At 41.1% G+C, this 15,219-nt stretch overlaps 2 protein-coding genes across 3 annotated transcripts; both read right to left on the minus strand.

The window, feature by feature from the left end:
* Window positions 1–5,191: 5,191 nt before the first annotated feature.
* On the minus strand, window positions 5,192–10,743 carry nucb1 (nucleobindin 1). 2 transcript variants are annotated; one of them, XM_073494849.1, is made up of 13 exons: window positions 10,510–10,726; window positions 9,303–9,426; window positions 9,090–9,197; window positions 8,838–8,970; window positions 7,990–8,093; window positions 7,495–7,680; window positions 7,294–7,384; window positions 7,146–7,204; window positions 6,769–6,861; window positions 6,575–6,664; window positions 5,951–6,121; window positions 5,725–5,842; window positions 5,192–5,634 (listed from the first exon to the last, which is right to left on the minus strand). In XM_073494849.1, the coding sequence occupies exons 2-13, from the start codon at window positions 9,420–9,422 to the stop codon at window positions 5,549–5,551; spliced, it is 1,359 nt and encodes a 452-aa protein (XP_073350950.1). In that variant the 5' UTR covers window positions 9,423–9,426; window positions 10,510–10,726; the 3' UTR covers window positions 5,192–5,548. The 2 variants fall into 2 exon arrangements, with proteins under 2 accessions (XP_073350950.1, XP_073350952.1); XM_073494851.1 differs by having other exon boundaries at window positions 5,374–5,634; window positions 10,679–10,743.
* Window positions 10,744–11,252: 509 nt separating this feature from the next.
* On the minus strand, window positions 11,253–14,343 carry ccndx (cyclin Dx). Its single transcript, XM_073494925.1, has 4 exons — window positions 13,080–14,343; window positions 12,741–12,956; window positions 11,804–12,130; window positions 11,253–11,587 (listed from the first exon to the last, which is right to left on the minus strand). Exons 1-4 carry the CDS (start codon window positions 13,338–13,340, stop codon window positions 11,438–11,440), a joined length of 954 nt encoding a protein of 317 aa, XP_073351026.1. The 5' UTR covers window positions 13,341–14,343; the 3' UTR covers window positions 11,253–11,437.
* Between the last annotated feature and the right edge of the window lie 876 nt (window positions 14,344–15,219).

Consider the following 15,219-nt stretch of genomic DNA (forward strand, 5'->3'; position numbering starts at 1 on the left):
TCGGTGGACGACCTCTGGCCCCCGGCCCAGGCTTCACTGGGATGAGAGACGAACCTGGAGAGAGAAGAAGAAGAGGAGAGGACGGTGTTAGAGCACATAACGCCTGTGTTTCCCAGCATCATCACTCATATGATCCATCCTGACACACACACACACACACACACACACACACACACACACACACACACACACACCTTTCTCAGGCGTCTCACCAAACCTCAAAGACAGACTAAGCATTTCTATGGCAGCAGCAGTGCCGCCTCTTCCACTGACTGGCATCGCGATGCTGAACGTCTGGAGAGCAAATTCACCCATCAGTGCATGTCTCGGCTTTATGTATCCGAGCGTCCATACTCATGATGGGGAAGATGAATGCGCATGATGCACGGAAATGAGTCGTGAAGGGTTAGCTTCACCTCAGCAGCCAAACACACAACAATTATCATCTACCAAGCAGGCCTGTAGGTAGAAGGAGAAAGATGCGGCGCTGTTTCATACATTCATGTGAAGAAGAAGAAGAAGAAGAAGGAGAAGAAGAAGAAGAAAAAAGGGTGTCATCATGAATTGTAATTACGGGCTGTATCCAGGAGGAAATAGGCTTCTTTCTACGGCACCGGAACCCATCTGTAAAAGTGCTCAGTCTGAATCAGGAGGCTTATTATCATCACGGGGGGAATGGATCGCTGTCTCGGTGAAATAAATGGCCTAAATGGGGGAAAAGCAGCCTCTTTTTCTCACGTATTATATTTCGGGCTGTACAGGATAGCCTCACACATCATGGTGGGAGGTGCCAATCATCCTGTAAATGATGTAGGCCCTAATTAACAGATGAAATCGGGAGATGTTACGCAATTGGATTGTATTTCTGTGAGATGATTAACCTAAATGTCGGAAAGCGGTGCGCCGCTTTGGCTTTATTCCGACTGCAAGGCGTCTATTTCCTATCAACACCACCCCCCCTCCCTCCCTCCCCACACACCACCCTGCCTCCCTCCATCCCTCCTCTCTCTCTCCCCCCCCCACCACCCATAAAAACAGCTGGATGGTCTAACGCACGGCTACATCCGTGCGCCGCGCATCGCCGTGGATTTGAGCCGCCACCGAGCGATCTGTGTGTCTTACCCTCTCCATGATCGACAGAGAAAGGACAGAAACGCGCATCGTCGGCCGGTTCACTCCATCAGAGCATCTGAGAGTCGGGAGGCTGCAGCTTATCCCCGTTACAGCCCGGTTACCAGCCTGCCCCATCCCCTCCCTCCCTCTGCTGTGGGAGCGACGGCTCGGGCTCAACCGCTGCGTCAAACTGCACGCAGGAAGCACGGGCGACATCCGGGAGGGACTTTCAGAATAAAACGTGAAAGTCCGAAACAGCTGGTCTGGCGATAAACCCAGAAGATTGAAGATCAACTACTTATAATAATAATAATAATAATAATAATAATAATAATAATAATAATAATAATAATGATAATAATAATAGTGACAATAATAATAATAGTGACAATAATAATAATAGTAATAATAGTAATAATAATAATAATAATAATAAACTTTACTGTATCTTAATCTCATTTGTATTGCATTCTCATTATTATTTAGTATATACTTTACAATTACATCATTAAAGGGACAATATGTAAGAATTTGAGTTGAAAACATTAAAAAATTATCGATGTTATGGTGTCTTTGTATTGTCTTGCAGATATATCTACTCAAGTTAGCATGCTAACCAGCTAGCTCCGGACCGGTGGTTCTCATATATTTCACCTTTAATATCCTAAATGATAAATTTATAGTTAAATTAATTTTAGATAATAATTACTTTGCAGTTAACAAACACTGAAATGCTTTATAAACCATTTATTAAGCAATTTAAAAGCATTTTAAACATCAGCAATCTTTGCTTAATAAATGGGTTGTGAAGCATTTAATTGTTAATAGTGAAATAACTATGTAACAAACGTTTAACTAACTATAAATGTCACATTTATTAATCATGGCTTCTATAAAATCTTACCCATGTGACAGCTAAACCTCCTATATCTTGATAAAATCGCTAATGAATATCAGATTGGATATATTTATCAGAATTTCTTGATGTGCTCTCAAAACATCAGCTCTTGTTTATTTTTGTATTTAATCTTTGAATTTTAACAGAGCGATAAGCCTCCTTGAGAGTTTTGCCTCTTCAGTTGTCTAAAACTATTTAAACTGAAGCGGGGACATGGCTGATTTACATGCAACTACACATATTGAACCCCTTTGTGAGTAGATATAGCTTTGCTTGAAAGACACAAGTGATTTCCCCGACTAATCAGACCTATATTGACTCCTCATTAACATATGTATTTATCTTCTGTATATGTATTTTGTATTTATTCTGTTAAAAAAAGGAGTAATGGTAGTAATAACTGACCTAAAACATGAAGACAAAGCACTTTATTCTGAAGACAAATAAAAGTGCCTCTGTCCCTCTTCCGGATGTTTCTGTGTCACTTGACGAACCTCCCATCATTTATCTTCCCTCATCTCTCCTCCTCGGTGAGATGCTGGGTCTTAAAGAAACAAGCTTTCACCGCTGTCACCATATACACCTGTCACGTCCCCACACTCACTTCTAACTGCACTTTGTTGCAGTTTTCCACATTTAAACACGAAACAGATGCACATCATCAGAGCAGATTTACACGAGATCTGATTCCTTAATTTATTGCTGCTGTGAGAAACTTGACAAATTAATTAAACAATTGCACCCTCTGGTGGTTCAAGCAGGGAACTGCAATGAACTACTATCACAAGGTTTTAGGCCAAATGTCTTGATTTTAGGCAACCATCGTGGATAGATATGATTTTTCTGTGAAACTGGAGACTGTGAGGAAGATCACATTCAACTATTAATAACTTAAAAATGACCAGAATCTTGGCTTTTGTTAAGTTGAGATAAAGATGAGTAATCTGGTGGGTCTATGAGGTTTATTACGGGGTTCAATTATTTCATTCAAACATGAAAATAATTTTAAAAAATGACAAATTTCTTCCTCATGATTAAATGACCCGGTACTCATGCCGGTAAAAGTTTACCAGTCACCATCACTGGTCATTAAAGGCTTCTTCTGTCAGCCAATCAGAATTTGGGGGAGGCGGGTCTTAAACCCCGAGGTAGCAGGGGAGGAGGAGGTGTGCTAGAGGTGACGTAATGTCCTCCCCACAGAGGTTGATGTGCAGAAGAATGAAAGTGCATCAAAATTAGATCTGTTCAAAAAGTAGTTCAGGAAGACAGACAGACAGAAAGAAAGAAAGAAAGAAAGAAAGAAAGAAAGAAAGAAAGAAAGAAAGAAAGAAGTGTATACAATAACAAGTTCTCCAGTTTTTTTCTGAGTAACAGGCTCTAATGCTCTGCCAATTATGTAAATAATAAACATTACCGGCTGCCAGCACCTTAAGACGAGGTAACCTCAAATGACAGTTTAATGTGTAAACTCTCGCTCCATCTGCTTTGATCTCTTTAATATGATGAAGTTTCGAGCGTCGGGGCCTCTTGAAGATCAACAAGATCAGGTTGTTGATCCAAAAGAAGGCCTGAGGGTCGAAACGTCATTTTAGAGGTTAAGAGTACTTCAGCAAGTTCTATGAGGAGGAAACATTTACTGAATTACAGTGTTTGTTTGTGTCATATTGTCTCAAAATGTCCCATTTGTCTCACTGTCATGCAATGCTGCTTTCTAGGTAACTGTGTCTTTTATTAACTGTCAGCAGAACATTAAATTGTGTGTGTTTTGCACAATGAAAGTCTTCCTGCAAGATAATTACTGCAACTGCAACTTAAAGTGAAGTGTGGGAGAGAAAAAGTCAGTCTCACAACAGGGAAGTCATCGAGTAAGAAGGATTTCTAAGTATCCGAGTGAAGGTATGACAGCCCTGAGCAGCACTTTATACACAGAAGATCACACTGCATCACGCCCTCCTGCCATGATGTCTTAACAGACCTGCTGACAGCTTGTTGACAGCCTCAGTGCCACCTCTGGTCACAAACAGTTGGATGAAAAGCCAGAGCTGTTGTGGATGATGGCCTCTGCAGACCAACAGACGGGACACAACACAGACCTGTTAAAGTTCCCACAGGGAGAACAACCTGACTCAAAGTTTCCCAGAAAATCACATCTTTATCTGAATCACATCAGATAAGCTCTAATGGAGGAACAACTGTACTCACGATGCTTAACATTTCAAAATAAAAGTGCTCTCGTAATAAACACTGACATCATGATCCAGGCAGCTTCCTCGAGACATCTTTATTTGGCTGATGTGACAGCAGTGAGTGACAGGAGGCAGCTGCATGGACACCAGGAGAGGAGGGTGCGCGGGGGTCACGAGAGGTCAGCGGGTTAGAGGAATGCTGATAGGAATGTCCTGAGCGGCGGCCAGGGAGGCATCTCGTCAGCGGGACAACAAGGATCAGCAGCTCCCCGGGGAGCCATGACAGTGGACAACAGGCCCAGTGTGTGCAGAGACACAGTGACCTGGAGGAGGAGGAGGAGGCCACAGGATGATATACGCACATCCACCCTCCATACTCAGGACAGTCAGCCACTTTGTGTCATATTATGTTAACACATTTATATTCTCTTCTGCTGTACTCTGTCTTACATATGACATACACAGACACAGCACTGTAAAAAGTATCCAAATGTCTTACTTGAGTAAAAAATAAGATGTTAAAATATGACATATGAGCCACCCATACAAATAAAACGTGAGTGAAAGTCTTCAAGTGTCTAGTAATAGATGTACTTGAGTATCAAATGTACAACTAAAAGTAAAATTATACATACATATGTTTACATGTCGGTATATACTGATGGATTATCAGATCCAATATTCAGATTTTTTAATGTTTGGCTATGATGCAGCATGTAATCTGCAAAGTATAATATAAAATAATATAATATATTAAACAGTAACCGAGCAGGTCAACTCAGGGGCCACATTAGGCCTGCATAACAATATAACAAAGCCCCCCCAACATGTTCATAATTGTTACAACTCACACATTTTTTTCAACATTTTGACTCTGCAGTCTTTTAATTCTTCTACTTCTAATCTCTGCAGCGTTATTTAAAGAAATACCCTAAAGGTTTCTTTTCCCCCCTGCTGTGTGACACCCCAAGTAATCTGAGTCCAAGAAGTCTGGTTTTGAGGTTTTAAATTAAAACTTTATTTGATGATGTTGATGATTTGACACTGAAATAAAACCCTGAATTAATAAAAACTTCACTGAAACTGAAGATTTCTGAAAATACATATAGAGCTATCTGTTGTTTTCAGATCTTTAATCTAATGTAGACCACAGAAATGAACACACAGTACAATATGTCATGATTCACAAGCCACGTCTGTCTCAGTTTATACATACAGTTCACATAGTTGAGTTCGGAGAACCCATCTGGATATCTGTGTCAGTGCAAATCGGAGTGTGTGTGTGTGTGTGTGTGTGTGTGTGTGCGTGTGTGTGTGTGTGTGTGTGGTAAGGCTGTCAGAGCATGCTGCATTAAGTGTGTAAAGGCAGATTCTGTGGAGGCTCTGCAGGCAGATTATTCGGAGCTTCGGCTACGTGTTCAACTGCGACTTTTTCTTCTGTGAGAGAGAGAGAAGAGAAAGATTGACTCAGTAAAAACAAGACCAGATCCATACACACATATATCACATATATCTCAGAGTGTTTACCTTTTGCTTCTGCTTTTTGTGCCTCTGGTTGGAACTGTAGTTCTCCATTAGGACCCGCAGGAGGCTGCCCGTCTGCTGCCTGCGGTTCCTTCTGTCTCTGGGACATCTCTAATACTGCCTGAATTTGACAAATTGCAATCAAATTTATCATCATGTACATGCTATAGTGTTGAAAATGAGTCGCTGAGTCCAGTTTCAGATGATATAAACATGGCGGGACAGTTACCTGCTGGTACTCTCTCCTCTGGGCCTCCAGGGCTTTGCCTCTCTCTTTCAGCAGCTCCTGCTCCTGACGCAGATTCTCCGCCTTCCTCTTCAGCTCCTCCTCTTTGTCCCTGAGTTCGGTCTCAAACCGCAGGAGCTCTTCCTCTGTGTACAACGGCTTGGTGTCCAGAGTCTGAGGAGACGTGCAGGAGAACGAATGAAATACAGGAAATTCACACCGTTCTTAAAATGTTAGTGGCAGTGTTTGGAGTGTAAGCAGTTAAGATAGAGCTGTCAGACAACCAGTATAGTGTGATACGTTATTTGACATTGTTAGCATGAAGACTGATTTTGCTGAATTGGAAACAGCAAAACCCACTGGCGCACTTAGCCTTGCTGAAAGAAGTGATGAGGCACTTACTGGGCTTTTCCACTGGCACGTTTGCCCGCACGGTGTCAAACTGTGCTGCGCTGATTTGCTTTTCAATTACAGGTCTGAATGGTGTATCTACGGTGATATCTGTTGTTTCCCTTTCTGTTTGTTTGGTGTATCTGTTTGTTTCTCCCCTTTACACTAATAAATGTACAAAACATATGTATATACGACTCTAATTGAGTGAAAAAAAATCAAAAATGGGCTCCATACCTCCCACTCTTTGGGATTATTGAACTCCCTCTTCTCGGTGGATTTGAGGAACTCCTCCAGGCTGACCAGACGATCTTTATTTGTATCCACCTTTTAACACAGAGACGAAAAACAGAGAAAAAGGTGTGAGACTGACTTGTGGCATATGATGAAACCAAGAGCAGAAGGATAAAAAGTATTTAGTCAAGACTCACATTCTGCATGACATGCTCCCTCATCCTCAGCCTTTCTTCCTCCATCTCCATCATATCATCTTCCTCATTCTTTGGGTCGTAGACCTTCTCCAGCTGGAGGAGGGAAGTGAACAGATGTTAGGTTATCACAGCTGTCAGGTTTAAAACTTTTACTTTTAAAAAGTCTGCAGCAGCTCAGACAAAACAGCTGTGTTTTCAAATAGATGAGCACCAATTTTTGAAACTCTGTCATGGCATTTTAAGGGGGTTTCATCAGGGTTTTTCACTACCAATACAGAGTGTGTTCAGTGCGTACCAAATACTGATCTGATACCAGGGTGTTAAAAAGAAGAATTCATGTGTTTTATATACATATATATGTATTTTGCTTTTCTTACCTCTTTAGTGAAAAGAGCCTCCAACTCCTGCTCATCTAAAACATCATCTTCATTTGTATCTAAACAGAGAAGAAATGACAACTTTATTTATCAGACTTGTAAGTGTGATATTTATAGCACAGGAATTAAAAGAAGAGGAGTCACTCACCATGCAGTTTAAAAAATGTTTTAGGGTTGAACTCCTGAGGATCCAGTCCGTCTGTCTCCTCCCAAACTTCCCGTAGCTGAGCAACGCTACCCTGGGAAGTGTGAAGAGAAATGCAGCAGAAAGAGGAGAAAAATGTAAGAGAACTTGACTTGCTTCTACTTGTTTCCACCCAAAACCCAACATGGTTGCATTTGTGCCTACCGGAACATTGACTTTGGGGTGCTGGCGGTGTTTCTCCTTAAGCTCCTGCAGCCTCTTCTCCTCCCTCTCCCTCTTCTCCTGGTCCAGGCCTTTCAGGTACTCCCGTCTCTCGTGCTCCTTCAGCATCTCGTAGCGTTTAAACTCCTCGTGTCGCTCAGCGTCGTAGTTCTCCAGGTCCTTGGTCGCCTGGAAAAGAGTCATAAAAAGGCTATGAACTTTAAATTCTTTTCATTTAGAAGTTGGGTCAGTTACAATACAAAGCAAACATTCACAGTGTCTAGAACAATCACTAACGGGTTGTTCTGACCTGTAATTTTAGCACCCATGAGTCTAATCAGTGTAATTATGATTCTGCTGGAATGTGGTGGGATTTATCACTTCCCCACATTCCTTTCAAATCTGAACAGATTAGCCATTGAACAGCTGGAATGAAAGATTTTTCATTCTCTGCACAAACAAAAACGCAGTTTTTCATTTAGCACTGGATGATCTTACGGTGGAGATGAGCAGCTCAAGGTCTTTGGCCTCAAAGGTGTTTTGATTGTGGGGATCCAGATGTTCAAACTGCTTCAGCAGGGAGGCGTGGTCCATCTGCAGGGCTTCACGGCACATACACAAATTACTGAACACATGCCAGGCGTCTGACACACGTGACTTCCATTATGTTCTGTACATACTGAACACATTTCTGCCCTTATGGAGGCTACATTCCTTCCTCAATGCTATCTTGACTAATTTGCATCTGTGTGTATATTTTTAAAGTAGTGGCTAAAGTTCTATACGTCAGCATTTTGTACAGGTGCCGCTTCCACCAGGATCTGCTTCCATGCACATAAACTAATACTGAAAATGTCCCACTGCACACTTGTATGTTTTCACTCATCAAGGATATTAAGTGATAACAATGAATAATTGCATGAATTAGACGTATTTTGCACATACGCCACCTCAATTGTCATGTCCATTGAAAATGTTAATAGCTTACAGTATATATTTGCATGTTTTTGCAAGTGTTTGCATTTTTTTTATTAACCTAACAATTTTCTCTTGTGCAAGTACATCAATTTAAAACTGTACATCTGTCCATGAAGACTGTGGTCATCTCTTGCTTATAGGGCTGCACAATATAGCGCTTCAGCACTGACATCGCAATGTTAAGACAAACATGGCAATAGTTCAAATTGCAGGATGGGCTGGTCAAATAAGCAAATTAACTTCTACACATCATGCTGCAACTTTTTAACTGCTGATACAAAAAGAAGAATTGCATGATTCTCATCTTTCATGATGACTGATCTACTAGATCTACTTTCATTAAATCTAATGCAATCTAGTCCACTTACTCTGTATGTTGGTGCTGTCCAGTTTGGCTTTGAGCAGCATCCTGAGGCGAGAAACCTCCTGACGCTTCAGCTCATCCAGACGAGTCCTGACGTGGTGACTGACCAGGTCCAGCTCTTTACTGAGACGACCATTCTGATGGAGAACACGAGACACAACAGGTGAGAAGAACATGTTAAATATAAGATCCTCTTGTTGCCAGTTGAGAGTAAACAAATTAATAAAGAGAGAATCAGAAAGAAACTGATGCTAACCTTGATGTCCTCTGTGTTTGCTGTCTGCAGTTTCTCTCTGAAGTGAGGGTCTGTCTCCAAAACCTCGATCACCTCTCTGAGATACCTGTCGTAGTACAGACCAGTGTCCTGCAAGGGCGGGTTGTAAAGGACAGGTCATTCACAAGGAACTGAGCTAAATGTGATATAAATAAACCACAACAAACAGTGGACTGAGAGCAGTGCGACTATTACCCCATTCTCCTCTGGCACTTCCTCTTTAACTTCCTGGTTGCCTGCATTGCGATCAATAGGCACTGACCAGACCCCAGCAGAGATGGATAGAAGCAGCAGCCACCCAGGTTTCAAGTTCATCCTCCTTAAAAATAAACAACAATGAATATATTGCTATCATATTATATGTAAAACTTTGACTGAAAAGCTACAATCTTAGCACAGAATAGAGGCGCACAATTGGGAGAAATAAAAACTAGAGTGTCATTTCTCCTATATATAATATTACTATCTGGTGCCATGTGTTGTATGCCAAACTTTATTCAAACATAACCCATATTAACCTTTTATTTGCCACAGTCCACCTTTATGTGCAAATTTGGACATTTCACAAGTATAGTTTATCACTAGGTTTAGTTTATAGATGCCTGAACACAGCCGCATTTAACTGTCTGCTGGATTTGATTTCTACATCTTTTAAATGGAAGACCAGGGTAACAAGAGACACTGAACTTTATCCCCCTCATGATCTGCGTCAGACTTTCATTTATAGATGCAGACAGTGTTTAAACATACGTTGTTACTATTTGATTAACTAAAACATAACTCAAGTCCAGGGGGGATATTAACCATAGTAACCTTGGTCCTAACCTGGAGAAACATTGGATAAAAAGTTGAGAACACTAACTTAGCTGACAGCCACTAATATTTGGATTTCAGTACAATTGGTTGCTGGCTGGTGTGTATATTGTATGCCGAATTTACCAGGAGATTTAAGATATTTGTTAAAGGTCTAAAGTTTCTACTTTTAATACACCTGTGTCCTCGCTGAGGTGAGGCAACAGTAATATCAGGTTTCGCAAGTGGAGTTTGGCGTCAAAATCTGAGCAAGAAAACCTGTTTACAGCTGATTTAACAGGATAAATTACGCTGAAGACGACGAAAGTGTTGCTTAATGGCACATATAACACGATTTAAATTGAAAATTCGTACAACATTGTCTTGTTCGTGCTGTAGCTTGTTAGCTAACTAGCTTAACGTAAACAAGGATAAAACGGATGTGGATGGTCAGGGCTCAGCAAAGAAACGGACCTCTCCGTAGTTGTTATTACCTGTGACCTTAAACCTACGGTATAAGTGAGTTAAGGTTTGGTTTAGCATTTTAAACGTTGTTCATTCTTTATAGGTAATTTTACAGGTGATTTAACATGGTCTGGCTGTCCATTACCGTAGGCTATGGAAACGTCTAGCACAGCTCTTCCTGCGTTGTTCCTCTTTTCGATATATCACCTGATTTTCTTTGAATTCTTCTTTTAAACTCCTCCGATATTAAAAAAAAGTAAAGTATAATTTACCCGAACACAGAATCTCTTAAAATAGCTCCCCTCTTACCGCACCTAGGCGTTTAATATCTGATCCAATGCTCAGAGCACGATCTGTATTTTGAGTCGGATAAAATTGACGTCATGAGAATGCAGCGGTGGTCCAACATGCTGCCTTCAGGTACTGTCGGAAATAGTTGAAGTGTTCTTTCTATATCACAATAAGCGGTGAGGTTATCAAAGAATTGTTGAGTCGTGATAGTGAGAGTAATATCGACTCGTGATGGTTATTTAGGCTCATTGTTGATAACTTAAAATCAGCCACCGACACCCTTTCTCTTCCCCAACACAAGCTCAGAAGTCGAAAGTACCAGCCTGTGAATAGTAAGTGAAGGTAGCATTGCCTCAATGGCAAATAATACATGGACACAAAAGTATGTACAAACGTTTAAAACGTTTAATTGCTTTGAAAAATAGATTTGTTTGTATATTTAATTCAGTACAAAAACACAAACTCAAGTAAATTGAAATAAATTAACATCAAAAGAGCCAATAATTGCACGCGATAATAAATAAAAGGTATAAATATGCATCACAATCACATCTAAGCCTACAATAAAATTAATAGAATATGGCACATGGAAAACACATAGCAAAATAGTTCATAAATAAATAAAGTCAAAAATAAATTAACAGTCACTCAATAAAATCATTTCAAAAATATAAAAACATGTCAGAGCATTTTGAGGTCATAATCAATTTATATCAGTTTGACTGATGAACTTGAGAGGTTTTGATTGATTCACACGTTCAATGCAACAGTTGATTCCGTGTTTAGAAATCAATCTCCCTCATGTCAGTGGGTGTGCCGGGTCTTTCGTTCTCCACCTCCTCATCCTTCTCCATGGGGCCTTGCTGGAGCCCACTCCTCAGCCGCTGTCGGAGGGCATATTCGATCATCTCACTGTAGCACTGCAGCACTGCCTGGGATGCAAGAAAAAGAGAAAATCAATGAGTATTGTAATAGATGCTAGACTCTTACTGTGTTTGGTGTGAATATAAAACAAGCAGGTCCCTCAAAACAGAAATATTCTTAGTCTAGTTGCTTTAAACTGCTTTTTCTTGCAACTTTCATCTACTGCAAAGAACAAAAACCCTAAACCTGATCAAATCTGCAGCTTCAGACTTGGGTTTACTCACCAGGTCTGTCTGGCAGAGCTCTGCCAGTGCTTCACCCATGACAGCCAGCTGTGTGGGGCCCTTGTTGCCCAGACCTCGCAGGGCACAGTTCAGTGATGCTGCAGCAACAAGTGATGGTGGTGCTCCAAGAAAGCGGGAGTCGCAGGCACACATGGCAGCCAGCGTGTCGCTGTGCCGCCGCAGGGTGGAGAGCGGCTCCCTCTCAGAGTCACTTCTGTCTCCATCTCCTCTCTCCTCCACACAGGCAAGAAAATGTGGGAGGAAGTCCTGCGGAGTCACTGCTGCTGTGTCCCACCGGAGGGTGGCGAGGATGACACGCTCCATTTCCTGATGGAGGGAAGAAAGATGCATTTAGGTGACAGAAAGGATAACAGTGTTATAATAATTGAATGTGATGTGAGAATAGATGTCATTAGGAATTTATTTCTTGTTATATAATGATAGATCTGTAAAGTCTGTATTAGAGTTTAGTGGCACAACTTTTTGAGCAGACATGATGAGTCGATTGTTGGCATCTATTTTATTGAACGTATTAATTGTTTCAGTCATTTATCAAGCAGAAAAAGTAAAATTTGGTTGATTATCAAAAAAACAGCGCTAAAAAGTCAGTTGTAGCCCTTTAAAAATTAAAGTTGTAAGTGCGTTGACTGATGTGCTAAGGCATCAAAATCCTCAAAAGAGACAAATCAGCGATATTTTCTTTACATTAGTGTGATACATTATATTGGATGCTGCTACGACTCCTTAGAACAGCTATTTAAAGGGTGTAAAACTAGATATTCTATACGAGAAAATGAAGGTTTAACCAAGTTTATGGGCTGATGTTTAATGCCCCTGCAAGATGATGATGATATGAGGGGCCGACAGCCTGAAAAGACCCTCAAAAAACTAGTAGGAGAGGGTAAGGAACAATATCCTTGCTGTGTGACTGACTCACTCGCAGGTTGGATGGCTGAAAGCTGTATTCCGCTGCAGCACTGAGAGTATCAGCGGTCACGTTGTCACACTCTGTGAGTTTGGAGGCGATGAGGATGCAGCCAGCAGCTAGACAGTACGGTGAGACAGGTATGGACAGAGAGGCAGACAGGAACCTATCCATCAGAGAGACAGACAGGGGGAACACTGCCTCATCGCAGCCGCACTCACAGCACACCTGGAGAGAGAAAGAGAGGGGGGAAAAGATGTGAGACATCAGCATCACAGCTGCCATGATGACATAACTCATCCAGCACTGTGCGGGGAGACGGAGAAACTGGAGCATGAGAGAGTTTCATACCTCAAGGGCCCATTTGGCGAGCTCCTCCCTGCGCTCTGGGTCCCGCTGGATGAGGGTGATGTAGAGCATGGAGGGCATGTACCTCTCCTCCACGTGAAGCAGCCTCTGGATCACACGGTGCCCGGACACTGTGGGGTCCCAGGCGGCTCGCAGCTGGGACGAGACTGTGACGTGACTCTGGGCCTGTGGCTCAGACCGGCTCTGGTTCTGACTCTGCTCGTCCTCCACCTCCTCACACCACAGAGACACTGACATATCCATCTGCACAGACTGCTGGGTCAAAAATGAGCTTTTTTTTAACGTCCAATTTGGAAAAAAACGTGGCAGCTAGTGTCCCCCTGTCACCTGAGGAAGCTGGAACCTGAAGAATCCCTGCAGATCCTCCTTGTTGAAACAATTTTGACTTCCTGTGGTGCTCGCTGAATATCTCCCCTCAACTCCTGTCTCTTGAGTTTTATACCCAGCAGGGGAGAGGGAAAGAGGGGAGTGGCACATGCAGGGGGAAGGAAAAAGGCCGTAGAAAGGGGCGTGGACCCTCGTGACTGACATAAAATAATCAGATGACAACAATATGCTCTGTGCAACAATTGCTCCAACAGGTGGGGAGAGAGGGAGAAAGACAGAGAGCAGGGGAGAGAGGGAGGCAGGGGAGGAGGAAAGAGGAGCAGACAAGTGAGGGAGTGGCCCGCAGGGACCGAGCAACAGCTTGTCTTCGGCAGTGAAAGAGAGAAGGGAGGAAAAGAAAAGGCTGCGAGGGGTGAGAGGCAGAGAGAGGACAGAAAAGGTCACATCCACACTCTGACAATGGGAATGGATGACAAAAGGATGATGGTGTTTGTTTACAACGTGAGCACGAGAGCAAAGATGTCAGAGTCTGGATGGATGTTAAATCCTGCTGCTGCTGAATAAAAATCCTTGGGCACCTAAATTTATTAAGTTGACTTAGTTAAATTTAATATTGAGATATTTTTTTGAAGAGAGAATTTTTTTGCTTCTTATTATTTATGTACTTAATTCTTTAATATACATAACTACAGTAGGCCTAATTATGTGATTATAGGGATTTTTAGTGTCATTAACATATTTCTGCATAATTGTTTTTTGTTTTCTTTTAGACATTTACTCAATCTTTACTTGAATCTTGAGAAATACTGGATAGTTTAACCTCTTCAGGCCAAATTATTCAAATTAAACAATCTGTTAAGGAAAATAGACCTGAAGCAATTAGTAATGGAATCAATTAAATAAGTTTAATTAAGAATTTATAGTTTAAATATTGCCCAAAAGTTGCTGGTTCCAACTTCTGACTTTTCAGTTTTACTTTGTTTTAAATGATAATAAATTGACAATATTTGTTTTTTGTGTGTGTGTGTGTGTGTGTTAAATGTATTACAAAAAACATTAAAAACAAAGGGCTGGGCGAGGTATCCCAACTATTTGAGGAATTATGTTGGGTGTTTATTTTTAATTCTTTTCTGACTTTTCAGAAACTAAAAAAGAGCAAAAATGTTCCAAACATTTCTTCAAACACGAAGGTACTGGATGCCAAAAACTGTGAATATAGATCAAATAGTGAATCAGTTAATGAAGAAATCAATTGGCAGGTTAATCCGTAATGAAAATGATTGTAGTTGTAGCGTTTCTCTGTAGTTTAACACAAAATAATTCATGATAAGGGGATGCTAACAGATTTCTTTTTTTGTTTCAAGGAATTACGAGCCTTGAAGTCTATTTCAAATGGTTTTTACATCCTGGCAAGATCAAAATTTAGGTAGAAACATCTTCTGATAGCGTATTTATCTTATATTTCTCATCATAGGGTTAGGATAGAAAAGTAAAGATAGCAATAATAAAAATAAACTTTAGTTATACAGCACTTTCAGGTATTTCAGGGCTGCAGTCAGGCAAATACACTTCAGAAAATACCCGACTGGAATGTCAAATAAAAACAATAATCATTAAATTAAAGCTTTTTAAAGAGGATACGTTTTTAGAAGTGATTTAAAAGTTGTCACTCATTCTGCATCCTCACAATCCTGGTGAAATTAAGGTTTCTAGATGACTTTAAATGTGTTCATCAAAGTTTTGTCTCTCCCCCCTCTCTCCCTCTCTCCTCTGAGGTTTCTCATTGTCAAAGCAA

This window comes from Pagrus major, chromosome 23, assembly GCF_040436345.1.
Source record: "Pagrus major chromosome 23, Pma_NU_1.0".
Lineage (NCBI taxonomy): Eukaryota > Metazoa > Chordata > Actinopteri > Spariformes > Sparidae > Pagrus > Pagrus major.

Excerpts from the sequence above, each read along its gene's own strand:
- nucb1 (XM_073494849.1), bottom strand. The coding sequence starts at position 9,422 with ATGAACTTGAAACCTGGGTGGCTGCTGCTTCTATCCATCTCTGCTGGG. Across the intron at positions 7,385-7,494 it reads ACCCCAAAGTCAATGTTCCG|GGTAGCGTTGCTCAGCTACG; the intron begins GTAGGCACAAAT and ends CACACTTCCCAG. Across the intron at positions 5,843-5,950 it reads AGAGGAGAGAGTACCAGCAG|GCAGTATTAGAGATGTCCCA; the intron begins GTAACTGTCCCG and ends TGTCAAATTCAG.
- ccndx (XM_073494925.1), bottom strand. The coding sequence starts at position 13,340 with ATGGATATGTCAGTGTCTCTGTGGTGTGAGGAGGTGGAGGACGAGCAG. Across the intron at positions 12,131-12,740 it reads TTCAGCCATCCAACCTGCGA|GAAATGGAGCGTGTCATCCT; the intron begins GTGAGTCAGTCA and ends TCCCTCCATCAG. Across the intron at positions 11,588-11,803 it reads AGCTCTGCCAGACAGACCTG|GCAGTGCTGCAGTGCTACAG; the intron begins GTGAGTAAACCC and ends CTTGCATCCCAG.